The sequence below is a fragment of the Pristis pectinata genome, chromosome 15 (assembly GCF_009764475.1).
Source record: "Pristis pectinata isolate sPriPec2 chromosome 15, sPriPec2.1.pri, whole genome shotgun sequence".
NCBI lineage: Eukaryota > Metazoa > Chordata > Chondrichthyes > Rhinopristiformes > Pristidae > Pristis > Pristis pectinata.
The window spans coordinates 17556510-17574789 of NC_067419.1; the positions used below are offsets into that span (position 1 = coordinate 17556510).

The window sequence follows — 18280 nt, forward strand, 5'->3', positions numbered from 1 at the left end:
GCAGCAGTATCACCGGCATATAGCATCATATAAGCAGCATTCTGCTTTAATTAAACATAAATAATACACACTTTTAACAAGAAAGAACACAATTAGCACAAAAAAACAAAGTCCATTTTAGTGCAAAGTGATCAAAGTGGTCATGGTGTTGCTGAACTGTAGTGATTCAAGTTGTGCTGATTTAACCTCGCAGACATTTGTGCACGTTTTCCAGCAAGCAGTACCAGGTGATCTTGTAAAACTCTATGAATCACTCCCCTTCTCTAAAGCTCAGAAACCGATTCATTTACTCGCTTAGTTGCTAATAACTAAACAGTAATTAGAGAGGATTGGACCATGTAATATAGTATTTAATCTTCAAAGATATAAAAACAAATCAGTGAACTAAATTACTAACAGCTTTGGCAAATGAATACCCGTTCCTTGATCTTTAAATGTTCAAGGCTAAAAGAACTGTATGAACAGGTTGAGCATGCATCATCTAAACCTGAGACATGATGACAAGATGCATTGCAAAACATTCTGCATGCCAGACTTGTGTGAAAATGCCAGAAAATGAAAACTAGGTTGTCAAGACATTCCTATCTTTTTGATATTTTAATACTCCATTGCCAAATCCAAAACATTGCTTAAACTGCATATAAAGAATATTTTGTAATAAATTATCTCCAGCAGACAAGAAATCTAAATAGCTGACAGATAAATGCACTCAATCTCAGACATACTCAACAATTCAACACACAGACTGCAAAGTTCAAACAGTTTGCAGGTATTACTGGCAGTTTCACTTTTAACAAATTAACTTTTAATAAATCATTGATTACAGCTGAAAATTTGGAGTTTGGAGCAGATTTTGCTCCCTAGAATGATACTTCAATAGCCAACTGAATACTTTTGCCAGACATGGTGTTTTGTAGAACTCATGATAAATGCTGTTTTGTGATTAGGAGGAGCAGAAGTGATGTGCCTCTACTCCAGTGGAAGAAGGATGGCCATGAAGTGAAGATTGAAGGACTTTTAGTGCAAGGAGTAAGCTATCTCCAAGTGAAGCATTGTGCTATGACGATATCCCTTGCATCTTGGGCTACCATGCATCAATTCCTCCAACTGTTTCAGTGGATTGTGAGTCCTGCAGGTCTTTGTGAAGTGTGGTTGTATAGAAGTGATATAAGCTACATTATTATCACTCATCTGGCTGCCAAATATTTCAGTGAGTCATCAGATCCATCAAAGTATCTGATACTCAATTTAAACATCTCAATGTGCTGATCAATGACAAACCTTGTGGCACTGTGGCTGCTATTGTATAGTTCTGCTTTGGAGTGGTGGAGTTGCAAGAAGACACCATCAGTCATATTAGAATTGGGTTTTCTTTGCCCCAAGCAACTAACTTCAAACACTGATGCCAGTTCAAAATATAGGAGAGATGTTAGATATGCATAGGTTGAAAACATTATGGTAACTCCCAGAGTGTGGGCCCACTGGTGCATGAATCTCCATTTACTGTACACAGACTTCATATTAATATGTTGAAAGCCTTTGTGTTTAAAAAAGGCTAGTCAGAGGCTGCACTGATGACTTTGTGTGTTCCCTTCCAACATTCCAAAGGGATTGTTCCCTCCTGGACACCGTGGTTCACTTCTCCATCTCCAAAGATACCTGTTTCCTTTCTTTGGTACCTTTCCACTTAACTGCTAACTGAAATGATATTTCTGCATTTTTATTTTGCTGTCATGAGTTGGAAAGGAGATGAATGTTTATAGGTACTCACTTTTGGATCAGACTCACTAACCCTCTCAAGAGGCCCTAATACACACAACAACATTTTCTAATCACTTCCAACAACATGACAGAAGAACTTTCTCTGCTCCTTCTTAAATCTGGGTTAATAATATTTGAAATCAAGGAGGACTAGGTAAACAAGGGATCTGCAGATCTTATAATTAAATACAACTACTGAATTCGGTGAGCATGGAGGTGATGGGGGAACTGGACTTTGCAAATTACAATATAGGTGATTGAGTTCTGTGTGAGTTTGCGTTTATGATGGATTCCTAGGATGTGGATTGGAATAGACAAATATTTATTCGTCACTACACTGAGGACTAATGTATAACATGGCTTGGTGCATTTCTTGCTCAAAATATGAATATTTCAAGAACATACAGCAGTTTATCTATTTTAACTAAAGTGTCTAGAGTCAAGTAGTATTTTTAGGTGTAGAGTTCCTGCCAGTTCAGCAAGTGGCTGGAGTCACTATTAACATATTAGGTTGGAATATGAAAACTATTTAACGTAAATATTCTGTTACAATACAGTAATCAAAAATAAACCGATTGTATATGAGATAAAAGATTGATAAAAATTAAGAAAATAAAATGTTGGTATTTAACTTACTTTCTGCCCTTAGATAAAAGCAACAAAAATTTAAAAAAAGGAAAATGGTTGATAAATGTTACTCCTGCAACTGATTTTCATTAACTTAATACTCATTTACCAGCACTGAAATGCATGTGCTAAAGATTAGAATTAGATGTTAAGGTACAAGGGCATGGAAATAACCAACAGGCAGAAAAGTTGCAAGTTAATTTTATATACAAAATAAATATTCCTTTGTTATCTGGACCCAGATGATCCAAACTTGCACTTTGATGGTGACACAACATCTTCAGATCTTTGCTATGACAATGGGCTTCTCAATGGCCAAGCACTGGTAACCTGCAGCTCCATACAAAGATATTTAGAGAACATTTTCCTGACCTTTCCCTATAATCCTTGATCCCTTGCAGATTAGAAATCTATTCTTCTCAGCCTTAAATATACCCAAGGAGTCTGATCCCACAGCTCTATGGGAAGGAATGTCAAAGATTCATAACCCTCTTACGGAGGAAATTCTTCCTCACCTGAATCTCAAATGGCTGCCCCCTTATTCTGAGACTATGCCCTCTGGTTCTCGACTCCCCCATGAGAGGAAATAGCCTCTCGGCACTTACATGCGTGCTAAGAATATCATATACTTCAATAAGATCACCTCTCATTCTTCTAAGTCACAATGAGTAAAGTTCCAACTTGTTTGATGTTCCCTTATTTAACAGTCCATTCCCAGGGTCACCCTTGTGGACCAGAGAACCACCTCCAATGAAATAATATCTTTCCTTAAACAGGAGGACCAAAAACAGGTACTAGATGTGGTTTCACTAGGGCCTTGCACTGTTGCAGTAAGACTTCCCTACTTTTATGCTCAAACTCCTTGAAATAAGGGATAACATTCCATTAGCATTCCCTATTACCCATTACACTTGTGTGCTAGCTTTCTGTGTTTCATACACCTAAATATCTTTGTAGTGTGCCTTTCTGTATTTTTTCCCCACTTAAGTAATATTTTGTTCTTCTGTTCTTCCTTCCAAAATGAATGGCTTCACTTTTTGCCTACTCACCTAACCAATCAACATCTCTATGTAAACTGTTCCCTCATGACTTGTCTCCCTGTCTTTCTTTTTGGATAGTCCATTCACTTCCTTCCTCTAAGTCATTGTTATATAGATAAACATATGTGGTCCCAGAACTGGTTCCTATGGACTGACAACTTGAAAATAACCTTATCCTTACCTTCTGCTTCTTGCCTGTTAGCCAAATATCTATCCATGTCAATATGCTACCTCCAACACCATGGGCTCTTGAATGTAATTTAACCTTTTGTGAGGCATGTTGTCCAATGCCTTCAAGAAGTCCAAATACAACACATCTACTGATTCTCCTCCATAAGCTCTAGTTGAGAATTCCTCAAAAACTCAAATGACTATGTCAGACAAGATTTCCATTTCATGAATCCATGCTGACTCTAAGTATTAGATTACAATTTTCCAAATGTGTTGCTATTACTTTCTTCATAATTGATTTTAATATTTTTCCAACAGTAGATGTTAAGACTAATCAGCCATAATTACTGCTTTTCCAATCCGCTGGCCTACACCCAAGGGTTTTAAAGGAGGTGGCTGCAGAGACAGTGGACCCATTGGTTGAAATTTTTCAAAACTCACTAAATTCTAGAGGCACCAGAAGTTTGGAAAACAGCCAGTGTAACTCCCTTATTTAAAAAGGGAGGAAGACAAAAGGCAGGGAACTCCGGGCCAGTTAAACACTTATTGTTGGCAAGATGCTAGAGTCAATAACCAAAGAGGAAATAACGAATCATTTAGGTAGACTGAATTTAATCAAACCAAGTCAACATGGTTTTATGAAAGATAAATCATGTTTGACAAATTTGCTTGAATTATTTGAGAATGTGACAGGGAGAGTTAATAGAAGGGAAATGTAGATGTAGTGTATTTAGGTTTCTAAGAGGCATTTGACAAGGTGCCACATAAGAGGCTAATGCATAAATTAAGAGCCCAAGGTACTGGAAGAATTAAGTTAGCATGGATTGAAAATGGGCTGTCACACAGAGCGTTGGAATAAATGGGTCCTTTTCAGGTTGGAAGGATGTAACTAATATAGTCACCCAGGGATCGGGTCTTGGTCCTCAATTCTTTACCATTTACATTAATGACCTGGAGGAGGAAACAAAACGTAAGGTTTCCAAGTTTACCAATGATACTAAAATAGGTGGAAGGGCATGTTGTGATGAGGAGATTGTGAACCTGCAAGGAAATATAGATTGACAGAGAGACTAGGCGGAAACCTGACAAATGGAGTTTAATGTAGGGTGGAGCGAGGTCATGCATTTTGATAGGAAAAATCAAAAGATGAAGTATTAGCTAAATGGAGAAAGAGTACAAATGAATGAAGTTAAGATGGATCTAAATGTTTTTTGCGTGAATCACAAAAAGTTAGCAGATAGGTCCAACAAGCGGTAGTGTAGCAGTTAGCATAACACTATTACAGCGCCAGCGACCCAGGTTCAATTCCAGCCATTATCTGTAAGGAATTTGTACGTTCTCCCTGTGTCTGCGTGGGTTTCCTCTGGGTGCTCTGATTTCCTCCCACATTCCAAAGATGTAGGGGTTAGGAAGTTATGGGCATGCTATGTTGGTGCCGGAAGCGTGGCGACACTTACGGGCTGCCCCCAGAACACTCTATGCAAAAGGTGTATTTCACTGTGTGTTTCGATGTACATGTGACTAATAAAGATATCTTAACTTATCTTAAATAAGAAGGCAGTTTAAGAATAGTGAGGTTTGTTATAGTTGTACAGGGTGTCAATGAGGCCACACCTGGAATGCCGTGTTCAGTTTTGTCCCTCTTACGTAAAACAAGTAAAAACTTGAAATCAATGATAGCTTCAACAGAAGGCATTTGCCAACTGGACCATGCCACTGAATACCAGGGTGCAAAGGCCAGAAAATTAGGGTTTACACTTCCCACCCCGCTGTGCATGCTTGTAGGGACTGAAAGCACAAATCTAGTGTAGGGAATCAGATTGGCACAATTCAGCATACTGGCTGTCAACCAGAGATTTACAACAGAGACATCTACTGCCAAATTAAACAACCCCTGCATTCTCATCAAGCAGGATTTTAGCTATATTGTAGTTGGTTTATATCTCAACCCATCAAAATAGCTAAAATTTCTGCCTTGGGTTAACTTTGGAATTTGAAATTCAATCTGTAAAAAAATCACTGAAAACTCTAGTCTTTCCAGATGTAACCATAAAATTGTTAAAAAGAACCATAAGCTTAATGAGATGCTCAGCTGCAATAAATTGCTACATGCAATTTGTTTGAGGTCTTGTTTCAGTTCATTTGGTTATAGTCAGATAATACAGCATAACTGACAACAGGAGGAGGTTCTCCTCTTGCCGGAGAAGCCAGTAAATTTCACTCAGTATGAAGTATGAACTAGAGGGTGCATTGTACAGTCATCTGAACCTGGCTTTAATTATCATCAGACAAGATTTCTGTTTTGTGACAACTGTTGTATGTTTGACATGTAATCCATTACTTCTGTAAGAATTATACAGCAGATTTCAGTGTGCTTATTTGGTAACATAGTTTACATTTTGTTTTAGTACTTCTGTAGCTGAAACCATGGTACAGTTCAATGCCTATACATCACCAGGAAGGCCTTTTTGCAGCTCATCATTGGGTTTTTATAATAACATCAAATTGTTTAAGCAGAGAATTGTTTTGCCCATTCCTGAAGGTTTCTTGTTTAACAGGTTCACTGATAAACTTCCAGTTTTTCTCAAAGCTAGACATTAAATTGCTGGCCATTCCAGCAAATCCCTGATTATAATACTGGAGAGACTCATGTGGAAAGGCTGTCCATTAGATTCTGGTAATCTTGCAAACTACAATGGGCCTTATGGGTTCACAGTCTTTGTCCATCTCTAACATAAACACAAAGTCACGAGTGTGGTACAAATAGTGATTTTTAGACACCTCCCTGCATGCTAGACTCATCCACTCCACCACCCCCTACCCAGAAAAGTCTGACAGAACATGCGGGCAAATACCCTGGATCAGAGGAGACATACCATCCTGCCAAATAACAATAGTAATGCTCAATTGGAGATCGTGGTGTGGACCCATGAAGGCATCTAAGGTTGAGTGTTAATGTTTTGTTCTCTTCTTGTAAACGTTTTAGGGCTCCGCTATTTTTATAAAGTCTAATTTACAGACCCTGGGACTACTTCTCCCACCAGGCCTCAAAACTTAATCTATACTGTCCAAGCATATCAAACAGGTGGTTCCTAAAGATGAGATCTGAGTTAAAAGTGCACCAGCAGACATTAGGTTAATGGAGTGACCTTCCCAAATCTTACTAGCATTAGCAAATCAACAATGGAGGTTACCATCAAGTGCAACGTGACATTTATCAAAATGACTGACCCACTATGTTTAACTGCATTGCAGATAAGTATGATGTATTTTTAGGGTACTTATGTATTCTGTACAAGCTTTTTTGTCATGTTACTTTTTTAAATTTTATGTAAAGGCAATTCTGTTGTTATTTAAAGCATTTTACCCCATGTGATAGGCATTCACCTACTTTAAGGGAACTTGATGATGGGACAACATTTCAATAAGTGGTCAGGCTAAAGTTAGAATGGGATCCACTGAGTCTCTATTTCATCTGCATTTAAGGTCTTATTAAAATGACATGGGGACAAAAGGCAAAATGTCATAGAGAAACAATTAAGACATAAACAGGAGAGGCTTTTCCTTTCTACTAAGCCATATGACATCATAGTGAATATGTCAGTCTTTTTAGCTGCCTTTTGATCCAGAGAACTTAATATGGTTGGCTAAGGGAAGTCTATTGATCAATTTTGACCTAGCAGCCTCGGAGTTCCAAGATCAGAAAATGTCCCTTGATTTCATTTCATCTGGCCAAATTCTAATTTTAAATTACAAACAAAAATATTGAGCTTTCCCAAAAGCTGAAATTAAAAGAAATGCAAGAAATAATCAACAGGCCAGGCAGATTAAATGGAGAGAGAGATTAAATTAACATTTCAGATTGACAACCTTTTACCATCATCGTTTTTCTATTGGATTAACCCATCTGAGGAAATAAGTTTTTTGCTTCTACCCTACTGAATCACTCTATTATTTGAAGCACCTTAAATAGACCACTCGCCCAACTTCCTACATCCAATATAATGAAAACCAAATTGAAACAATCAGCCCTCAAAATATAATCCTTTAATCAACAGTATCTTTCTGGTGAATCTGCACGTTGCCTTCGTTTTAGGGAAATGTGGGAAGAATAAAATGTGGTCAATTCAGATGAGTGTAAATGGATGCCTAATCGTCAAGACAGACTTGTGGGCTGAAGAACTTACTTCCATTCTGTATGACTATGGGTTTATGACTCTATGACTCACACTGGCTGTCAGTATACTTGTAGTTTGATTACTTTCCTAATGACATGAAAATTTATGCAGATTTGGCAAGGCTTAGAAGTTACCAAGTCATGGATATTCATGAGATGTTAAACAGCTGTTAACCCGCCTGTGGTACAACCTTCCCAATATTTGATTCCAGTTCGGTAGGAACTAAATGCCAGGAGTTCAGTACAACAGTGGCTGATATACCCGTTACCCTGAAATGTTTCTGATCTGTACACTATTGTCTTTAAACCAATACTTACTAAGCACAATCATTCTTTTCTGGTATTCCTCACTAAAAAGTAGGGCACACCAGCCTCTTTTGAATATACTCCAAACAATTACATTTTCTTCAGTATCCAAAACATTGACCAGGAACCATGGATTTACTTAAATGAAAGATCTTCTGAACTGAATTATAATTATATCTAATTAGACCCCTCAATCATACATTTAGAGACTTCATTTCATGATTCAATTAGTCTTTCTTTCCCTGTAAGCTCTCACTATTTCCTTGATTTTGAATTACTTTAGAAGCATGATCATATCTGAGATATTGACTCTCCCCATAAGTAGCCACAAACCTTCAGTCTGCAAACTAAATGGCCTCTCTTTATGATGTAGTTCTATGCTCTAAGTGTTTTAAGTATTATTAAATAGTCAATATCACTTGCTGTTTATCAAGCAATGTAAATTTCCAGTGAACCAGCAGGCAGTATCTTCAGTAGTCTGAATACAATCCAGGATTTAAATATAGAAAGACAATCAAGAATCCCTTAATGAACAATGAATAACACTAATGAATAGCAAATTAACAGCATATTCATATTAATTGCAACACAAAAGAAGGCAATTTAGCCCATTGAATCCATGCTGGCTCCAAGTAGAGCAATTCTATCAGTCAAATTCCACTCCTCTTACTCCCCAATAAGCCTGCAATTTATCCTCTTACATATCCACTAACTTCTCCTGTTTTTGATTTTTTTGCTACTTACATACACTAGAGGGCAATTTTATGTAGCCAAGTAACCTACCAACATATCTTTGGGATGTGGGAGGAAACTGGAGCCTCATATAAAACCACAAAGCTACAGGGAGAATATGCAAAAATGCAAACTCTACAGAGCCAGTGATTGAGGTTAGAATTGAGCTCATGGCTTGGAGGCATCAGACTGCATCACTGAATGTTCTGCCACCATACCATCCTTAAAGATTATGTATGGCCTTGAAAGGCAACAAAGACTTACTGAACTCAGCATTCTGCCAGAATAGCTCAACACTCAAGTGTATCGGAATCCTTCCTGCACAGTTCAAGATAGTATGAATTGCCAGCCCAAAAACTGTGCATATTGTTTGAAGGCTGAGACTAGAGGCATAAACGTTTTGAGGTATTAGACAAATTAGCAGGAGAAAGCTTTTTTTGTTAGCTTCTTGTAAGATGAGTTACAAATTTCCCAGTAAGCAATTTACAGGAGACAGAAGAGACTGCAGATGCTGGAATTTGGAGCAAAAGAAGAAGCTGCTGGAAGAACTCAGCGTGTCAGGCAGCATCTGGGAAATGGACAGTTGATAGTTGACGTTTCAGGTCGAGACCCTGCATCTGGACAATCTTAAAGACCGGCTATGTTGAACAGTTTTTCCTCAAAATTTAAGATTTGAAGCTCATAATTTGAAGACTGGGAAAAGTAGGATCTTAGTTTTCCTCTGGCACCTGACACTAACACAACGAGTGCATGAAAACACCTGACAGCAACAATTTACTGTGTGCTTAATGAACACTACAAACATTTGCTATGTTGCTTTATGTCATAAAACCTGGGAGATTCATTGTGCTGCCACACCAGCCGAGACCTTTCAGATTATCCTGATCAAAAGAAACTGCATCAGAACAAATTGTTAATGTGGAGTCAGAAGAGAAATTACCAAATTAAGTGTGTAAATTGATTAAGTAAAACATTATTGAGGAGATAAACAGATACAAGATACCAAAACCCTGATCATGGAATGGGGAGCAGTTATGCACACCTAACACAATTAATAAGCCATCATGAATATCCACTTCAATTTTTTGAAAATGGTACATACAATGGCAGATGCATATGAATCCAGATCTTGGTCACTTCCACAAAAGCTGAACAAGTTCAAGAACTTAGTTAACCTCTGCATTGTGAGCTTCAAGGAAGCACTGCTTTTTCTTAAAAAAGACAAGCTCAGAGTTGCCTTGTATAGTTGCAATTTTGCTACCTTTGTAGGTTTGCTGCTTGACATGCTTGTTACGGCTTCAGGGGGCAAACAGATTCGCATACAGAGAGCTGCATAGATGATATGGCTTTGATTGGGGGCAAACAGATTTTACAAGTTATACAATTAGAATAGACGTTAATCTGCCATTTAACATTATGATTTTTAAATGGGTTACAAAATCATCATGCCAGTAGGCTGAACCGTTGGAAAGTCTGCCTGGCAAAACAATTATTTTGTACAGCATACCAGCAAATTCACCAATTGCAAATCAAAGATTTAAAATTCTACAAAGCATGATTTTTACATGATTTTACATCTTCTTCAAGATATTCTCAAAGCTTGAAAAATAAGCAGATTATTTTATAGACAAATATGTCTTTGGTTAAATTAGATCACAACCTGGGCACATTGACGTTCTGACTGAGAATTAAAAGTTATGAAAAATAACAACCAGAGAAGCATCAAACTAATTTCTGTTATAAATACAAGTTAAACTGACTGACGTATAAAATTGCATGGAGAAGTCCTTACGTGGGGCCTCCAAAAACTCAGATTTATTCTGAAATCCAGACAAAGCTTAAGGAATAGCCATAAATCACAATTAGAATCATTTTGAAGTTTATCAGCTGCATCGACTGCTTAGTAAAAACATGCAGTATGATTTAAAACAATTGCAGGTAAAGTGCTGAAACACTCATTAATATACTTTCCACAATAGACTTTGATTATCTGTGTCCTTTTCAAATAGGTAACAAAGAAAGCTCCGTTTCCGACTGCTAACAGCCAGCCAGCATGGTTACAGACGGCAGAGCCATGGAAGTACTTGTTGCAATGAATTTTCTCTTACCTTGTAGTCTGAATACCAACAGACTGAGCAATACTTTCGAGATCCTAGCTGGGAGATCCATCAAGCTGTAAACTAGAAAAGAAAACTTTCTGTTAAAGTTTTTAAAAGAACAAAGATGCTGAATTCTGCTCTTTCTTTAAAATAAAATGCCTTATCCCTCCTTAGTTTTCTTGTTCCTTCTTTGCTCTTTCTGCTGCAGCCTTGACTGAAGCTGCCTTTGACCACAACTCTTTTATAAAAAAACCCAAAGGATTTACTTTGAAGGTCTGGCCCTTTCCAAAAGAGATTCCTTAGCAATTAGCCTGTAAGATTTCTGGCCAAACACCCGGAGGGGAGCTCAGCCAGGGAGGTGGGGGTTGCAGGGCTTCACTGCAGCAGTGCTCCTGCTGCTCTTAATTCACCAGCAAGTTTATCAGCTTCCTTCTTTCAACCATTAGAGTAATGAAAGCTTCATTGGAATACAACATTCTGACAACCATTCAGGAATAACTACAATAAAGACATTTTCCTCTAATTTTGTCAGAATAAAGGCATTGGATTCTTGGTTTTCTGTTAGTAAGCATCAAATATGAAATTCTCTGTCATGTACCAGTGCAATGAATCAAGACTTGAACAGCTTTTCTTGACTATTGCTGCAGACTCTATCTATACATCAGTTGGCAAAATCTAACTTCGATATAAACCCCTCCAAATAAATCACTGTTAATAAGCAGCAGGATGTCAAGAGAGTTAAAAGCTAATAAAGAAACATGCATATGCCGTCTTGAAGAGGTGGGAAATTTTGTAAATAAATTTAGATGGGGTTCTCATAGGACAATTCTGAGCCTGATTTAAAGTTAACAATTTTCCAGAGTCCAAGTAAGCTGGAGAGAAATGAAATCCAAAGCTGATAACTCCAGAAAGTTGTAAATTCAAAGAGTCATAGAATCATAAAGCCATAGAGTCATAGAGTCATAGAGTCAAGAAAATTTCAGATCCAATTTGTCAAGTTGCCCTCGGTTCTTGCATTTTGGATCAGTTTCCCATGTGAGAACTTGTCAAAATCCATATATTCTGCATCAACTGAACTATCTTCATTGATACAATTAGTCAGCTCCTCAACAAATTCAGTCAAATTATTCACACAGGATATCTACTTCACAAAGACATGTTGACTATCTTTGTTTAATCCTTGGTTCTCCAAGTGTAGATTAATCCTGCCCCTCAGAATTTTTTCCAACAAGTTCTCTACCATTGATGTTAGATTCACCAGCCTTCAACCACTTGGCTTATCCTGCCACTCTACTCAATGACAGATATTACATTCACTGTCCTCCAGTCACCTGGCACCTCTTTTGAGAATTTCTACTGAAGCCTCAGTAATCTCCTCCCTAGCCTCCCATAGCAGCTGGGATAACAACAGGCACTAAGGAATTTTCCAGCTTTAAGTCACTTAGACAGATAATACGTTCTTCTTTTCTAATTCCTCTTCCTTTTCACTGTGAGCCTAGAGTACCAGTTCCTAAAAGAGACCTTCTGCTTCTCTTCCACTGATTAGAGTGTCTCTTTACCCCACCCCACAATCACTGACCTCACCACAGCCTCCAATCCCAATTTCCGGTGCTCATCCTAATTGTTACTAACCTTTCGCTATCCCTTCACAATCACAAAGGAAGTGAAGGACAGATTCAAGCTAATTTTCATGGTCAGACTATAAATTTGAACAGCAGCTGAAATGAACAGAATGACACATTTTCAACTTCCTGTCAATGAATTGTTTCAAATGTATTTTAATTTCCACATGAGAGTGGCATTCTCACACCACTTTTCTCTTTCATGATGTTGGCAAGACCACCACTGCATTCTCAAATGATCAGGATTCCAGTTTGTTAGGATTCCAAACTTTAAAAGCATCTCTCCTAGAAGCTGCTTTCTTCTTCTTAGACAGTCCCTTGGGGTTGAGGTTGACTCAGTTTTGTGGGTTCTCAGGAAGTTAATGAGGCCAACATTGGAACCACAGGCTCTTCCACAAATGGGGCAGGCAGTAACTGACCACATGGCTAGGTAGTTTGTAAAATGATCCACTCTATCTGCCACTTACACAGGCCTTTGTGTGCTTCTGATGCACTGATTCATGGCCTCAAGGTTCTCAATATCATCCTGAATATTTCTTCTCCACTTTGACCAGAGGTTTGCAGAAGTTAGTGGGGATGTTGCAATTCTTCAAGCAGACTTGGCTTATCCTGAAATTTTTTTCTCTATCAACCTGGTAATCTGTTCCCGTGACAGAGCTCAGAATAGAGTATTTGGTTCAGGATGCTTGTGCCAGGCATGTGAAGGGTGTAGCCTGCCCAATGTAGCCAATAGAATGTAACTAGTCCCTAAGTACTGGGGATGTTGGCCTTGGAGAGGACATTAACATTGATTTGCTTGCTTTTCCAGTGAATTTGGAGGATTTTGCAGAGATATTGTTGATAGTATGATTCCAATCGATTTTTCTTTTTTTTTATCCTACTCATTAGGTCTAGTTTACCTGGCAGGCCCTACCACCACAGGTCCCAACAACTCATTACACAGACAGAGAAGCTTTAATGTGCTGATAACTATGGCTATTAAACCACTTCAACTCATCCTATCACAGACATTCTTTTTGTTCTATACATCCTTCCTCCACTTTCCTCCAACAGAAAACTAACTTGCATTTCTCTCTCCCCCCCAATTTTAACAAAGTTCTGTACTGTATCCGAAACATTGACTGTTTCTTTTTCCAGAAATGTTGCCTGGCTTGCTGAGTATTCCAGCGTTTTCTGGTTTTGTTTCAGACTTGCAGTATCTGCAATTACCTTAGATTTTGGTAGTTTTCTAATGCCTGCTGTAGGCTGTCCAGGTCTCAGAAGGAATTATTGCTTCCTGGCAGACTATGCATTTTGTGCTAAGTCTGAGGTGTTGGTCTTCAAATACCCTTTTCCTTATTAAACCAAAGACTTTTCTGGTGCATTGCAGTTGATAGTGGATTTCATTATTGATGTCTCCTCTTGATGGGAATTAGTCCATGTTTTCTATAGCCTCATCATCAACATTTACTTAAAAGGCAAAGTGATGCAGCAAGGGCAGATTGGTAGAGGATGTTTGCCTTGCAGATGTCATGTATAAAGCTCATCTTTTTGTATACTTAGAGTTCAGCCTATGAGAAAGTGCAAATGTCATCTGCATACTGCAACTTGACTGCTGAAGCTTTGGTGACCTGGAGTGTGGTCATTGTGAGCTTCCCATTCGTTCTGAAGATTAGCTCTAGCCCCATGGGATGTTTGTTGGAGGTGATGAGTTGCAACATTGTGGCAGGGAAGATTGAGAAGAATTGTGCAAAAGGAGAGAACATGCTTCCCCCCAGTTCCCCACCTCCCACTTCACAGTCACAGATTTTCGTTTCCATGTGAATGTGATTGAAAGTGGACATATGTCCTCCAGGCTGAAGGTGTGGGGAGGAATCACAGATCAGAGATGAAAAGGAGCTGCTGGGAATTGCCAGAAGTAATTTTCCTCTGAAACTGGGAACACTGAAGGAAAAAAAATCCATGTCCTCACTTTATTTCTCATGATTGGTGCCCAGACCCTTAGAAATGTGGCTCACAATTGCAGCATTGGAACAGACACAACATTTACATAGTTCAATGCCTAACTCTAACACACAGATCCACACAAACACCTATCCCACTATAGCAGCAATTTCTTCAGCTGCCCTATTACATTTCTCACTGTTTTAGCCCACTGAACATCACACAAAACTCAAAACACACATCACCAACACAGTTACAATTGAACTATGATAATCATATTATTACAATATTTTGTTATCAACTTTCACCCTTGTCTCAAACCATATTACAACACCACCACCTCCAAGCCCAAACTTGAGAAACTACACTTTAAGGGTTGATTAGGGCTGTGAATTGCTCATGGAGGGACACCATGGAGGTCAGAGGGGCAGGGAAGTTGAAATGAAAACAGAAAATGCTGGAAACACTCAGCAAGTCTATCTGGAAAGAGAAAAAGAGTTAGAAAAGGAAGTAAGCAAGTTAGTTTTCAGTAGTAGATAAGGTGGGGAAGAGATGAGTACAACAAAGGGAACATCTCTGATAGAGTGAGACCAAGTGAGTTAATGTGGCAGTTAGAATCAGAATATGCTTTTTTGTTTTGTGTTATGCTTCTGTGTTATGTTGTTAATACCAAGGCTGTGAGACAAACTCAGCAGCTATTCTGTACTAATAGAAGAGAAAAACTGAGGTAAAGTGATGACTGGCAGAAATGGCTAGTTCTGCTACAGACAGAGTGAATTACCTAAAGCTGGAGGATTTGATACTGAGTCCAGAAGACTGCAATGTGGCCAGATGGAAAATGGGGTGTTGTCCCTCAAGCTGGTATTGGGCCTTATTGTACAGATGCAGGAGGTCACAGAGAGATAAGTCTGTGTAGGAGTGGGATGTGAAGTTAAAGTGGCAAGCAATTAGAAGCTCAGGGTCATTCCTGAGAGCTGAATGCAGGTGCTTGGCAAGGCGATTACTCAATAAAGTATTCGGTCTTCCTAGTGGAGAGATTGGGTGTGTACCAGCTCCTCCTAGGGAGAAGTCACATGTCAGTTCTTGTCCAAAGCACTTGATAAGGAAAAGACTAGCATTTATGAGAAAACTTCGCAGGATGCGTGGAAATGTTGGGTGCAATATTTGGCCTGCATGGCAACTTGTGTGTGAGATCAAGGGGCATGTGGTGTCCATCTCCCACAGAGAACTTTTTGAGAGGCTAGGAGCACATCTTTTCCAGACTGGAAATGGTGTGCACCCAAGTGACATTCACAATACAGTTTTCTACTTCCACTGAGGCACAAAAGCCATCCAAAGGTTCTCAAGCCACTCCAATCGGAGCTCTGCTCATTGACACTTGGGGCAGAAAGCTTTTTTCAGGAGCAAAGACCATATGGAATAGATTAGTACCAGTTGAAAGGAATAGAGATGTCAATCACTAGTGCACAGTGTTGCCATCAGGGAACAGACTGTTGACATGCAGGAGATGATTGGCTATGTTGGTAATGATGCAAAGGAAATGATCACACCTATGCAATCTGTCAAGCCTGTCACACCAAATAGAAAGCCCATTGAAGCCCAGGTCTTAGGAGAGTGATAGAGGCAATCATTTCTAATGTTGGAATGCTGTTCAACTGGTTGATGTTAGGAAAAAATCTACAAGGATGGATCCTGATTCTGTGTGGTTCCATTACACATAAATGCCTTCTAATTGCGCTACATTCAAACTTTTAATAACCTTACAAATTTCTTCTTTGTTTTCTTCACTTCAGTGAGTTCAGACCCAAAGTATAAAATTTATCTTGTATTTCAATACTCTCAAGCTATATTTCCTATATCCCTTCTTTTCCCCTCCAGTGTTACAATGACTTGCAGATACAGAGGGCCAAAACTGACTATATTCTATAAGTTAGGGTATATAAAATTACTGGGATCATAATTTTATAATGATTTTTCTGTGCTTTGAAAGAAAATGGTCAAGTTTGCTTTGGTAAATGCTGACTAACAGTGAGTATGAACCCAAAGAAAGCAATCAGTAATCACTCTTAAATCTTTCTTCTCCTGTTTGCATTTAACCATTCCATATTACATGTGAGGCATTTATTTATAGCTACATGAATAACTTTATACTTCCTTACAATGAAGGGCATTTGCCCAAATTTACTCAATTCCCCAATCTATTTAAATGCAATTACAACTTATTTCCACTCCCTATGTTCCAACTCATCAGATAATGTTATTAGACTGTTGAGTAACAGGAATAAATATTTGGAGAATTGTAAAATGGGCTGCCTTTTCACTACCACAAATTTTACACCATAGCCCAAGATCAAAATTACCCCAGAGAATTTTAGGAGAAATGATCTAGAATCCACACAATTTTTTTGTGGAGTTACAATACTATAAACAATGATTCTTTCCAACTATTACACAGTTTAGGTTTAGTAGCTTTAAAAGTGTTGTAATTTTTGGCAACAGTGAAATGCAGAATTTATAAGTTCTTATTTGGAGTCAAAATATTTGAAATACTTTGAAAGAAAGTGAGTTTTTTATGATTTATTTCAAATACATGTTGCATTATGATAACATTTGCAGAATTGCTTCAACAGATTATATGTGTGCCTTGACACTGCAGATTTCAGCTTGTTTGTATCTCATGGCAGATTCTATGATGACAGGACTACAGAAATAAAAAAATAGATAAAATTCACAATAGGTTTATCAGCACCTGAAAACAAAAACATTTCATTTATAGATTAAAGTATTTTGGATAATAAAATTAAATCTGTGCAGCCACCAATACCTTGTAATTGGATAATAACTTTGCTTCTGGTTCTTGTGCCTTCAGTAGATGAGAGGTCGATAAATAAAAGGAGTGGGTTACTATTGCAGGCTGAATTTGTTGTTCAGCCATGAGATGGACTCGGCTATTACTGCAGAGGGCGCCACTGACTTTAGAGATGTCAGCAAATGGCATCTCTTTGATTGGACTTGATCTTTCAGTTTTCTATTCAGTTTTCCTTTAATTACTGCTTTTATTTGAAAGTACAAAGCAACTTGAATTTATGGATTTATGTCTACAGACAAGAACCCCTTCCCTCTGTGATTGAACTCAGCCTTAATAAATTCCTAAAGATTCTCCTATGTCTCCCCAATGTTATTACTGTAATGCACTGACATTTGCAGGAGCTTGCATTGTTCAAAGTAGCTGCCATGTTTCCTACATTATGAGAGTGACTACACTGTAAAAGTACTTAATTGACTGTAAGCTACTAGATCAATGCAAGTCTTTTATTCTTCTTTTGGGGAGAATTGTCATGTATGATGTCATCTGATAAAAACCATGAGTCTGACCCCTGATTTGGGTAGTTAAGAGTGTTGATGTAATTACTGTCAGAGTTTCAAAACTGAGGAGCAGAGCAAAAGACAGCTAAACTTTCTGTTTGAATGTTAAGTGCGGGCAAAATCTTCCTGCAAAATCTTCCTTTTTGGTAATCCCTTGAGTTGTGGATGATCTCTCCTGCAGATTTGCAGATGGTCTTGTGATGATTTAGGAGTCCGATCCTAGAACCAGAAGCCCACCCACCCAAAACACAAACTTTTCCTTACAGATCAGCTGCCTGCTGGCAGTGGGTTCTTTCTCTTTCCCTTTTCAATTCTGAGGGCAAATGGTTCTCCTCAAATTAGTGCACTACCTGGTGAAGAAATATGCTGCCACTGAGTCTAATTGATGGCTTGGTCCTCCCAGTTTGTGATGTCTACAGCTGTTTTCTTGAAAACCTTTTTCAGTGTTGCTTCTGT

General features: G+C 38.4%; 1 protein-coding gene across 3 annotated transcripts in view; it reads right to left on the reverse strand.

Moving 5' to 3' along the window:
* Nucleotides 1-11107, reverse strand: part of fbln1 (fibulin 1) — a 106357-nt gene extending 95250 nt beyond the window's left edge. For all 3 annotated transcript variants that reach the window (XM_052030006.1, XM_052030004.1, XM_052030005.1), the window contains exon 1: nt 10923-11107. In XM_052030006.1, coding sequence (XP_051885966.1) covers nt 10923-10983 — 61 coding nt within the window. In that variant the 5' untranslated portion in view covers nt 10984-11107. The remainder of the gene's footprint in view (nt 1-10922) is intronic.
* Between the last annotated feature and the right edge of the window lie 7173 nt (nt 11108-18280).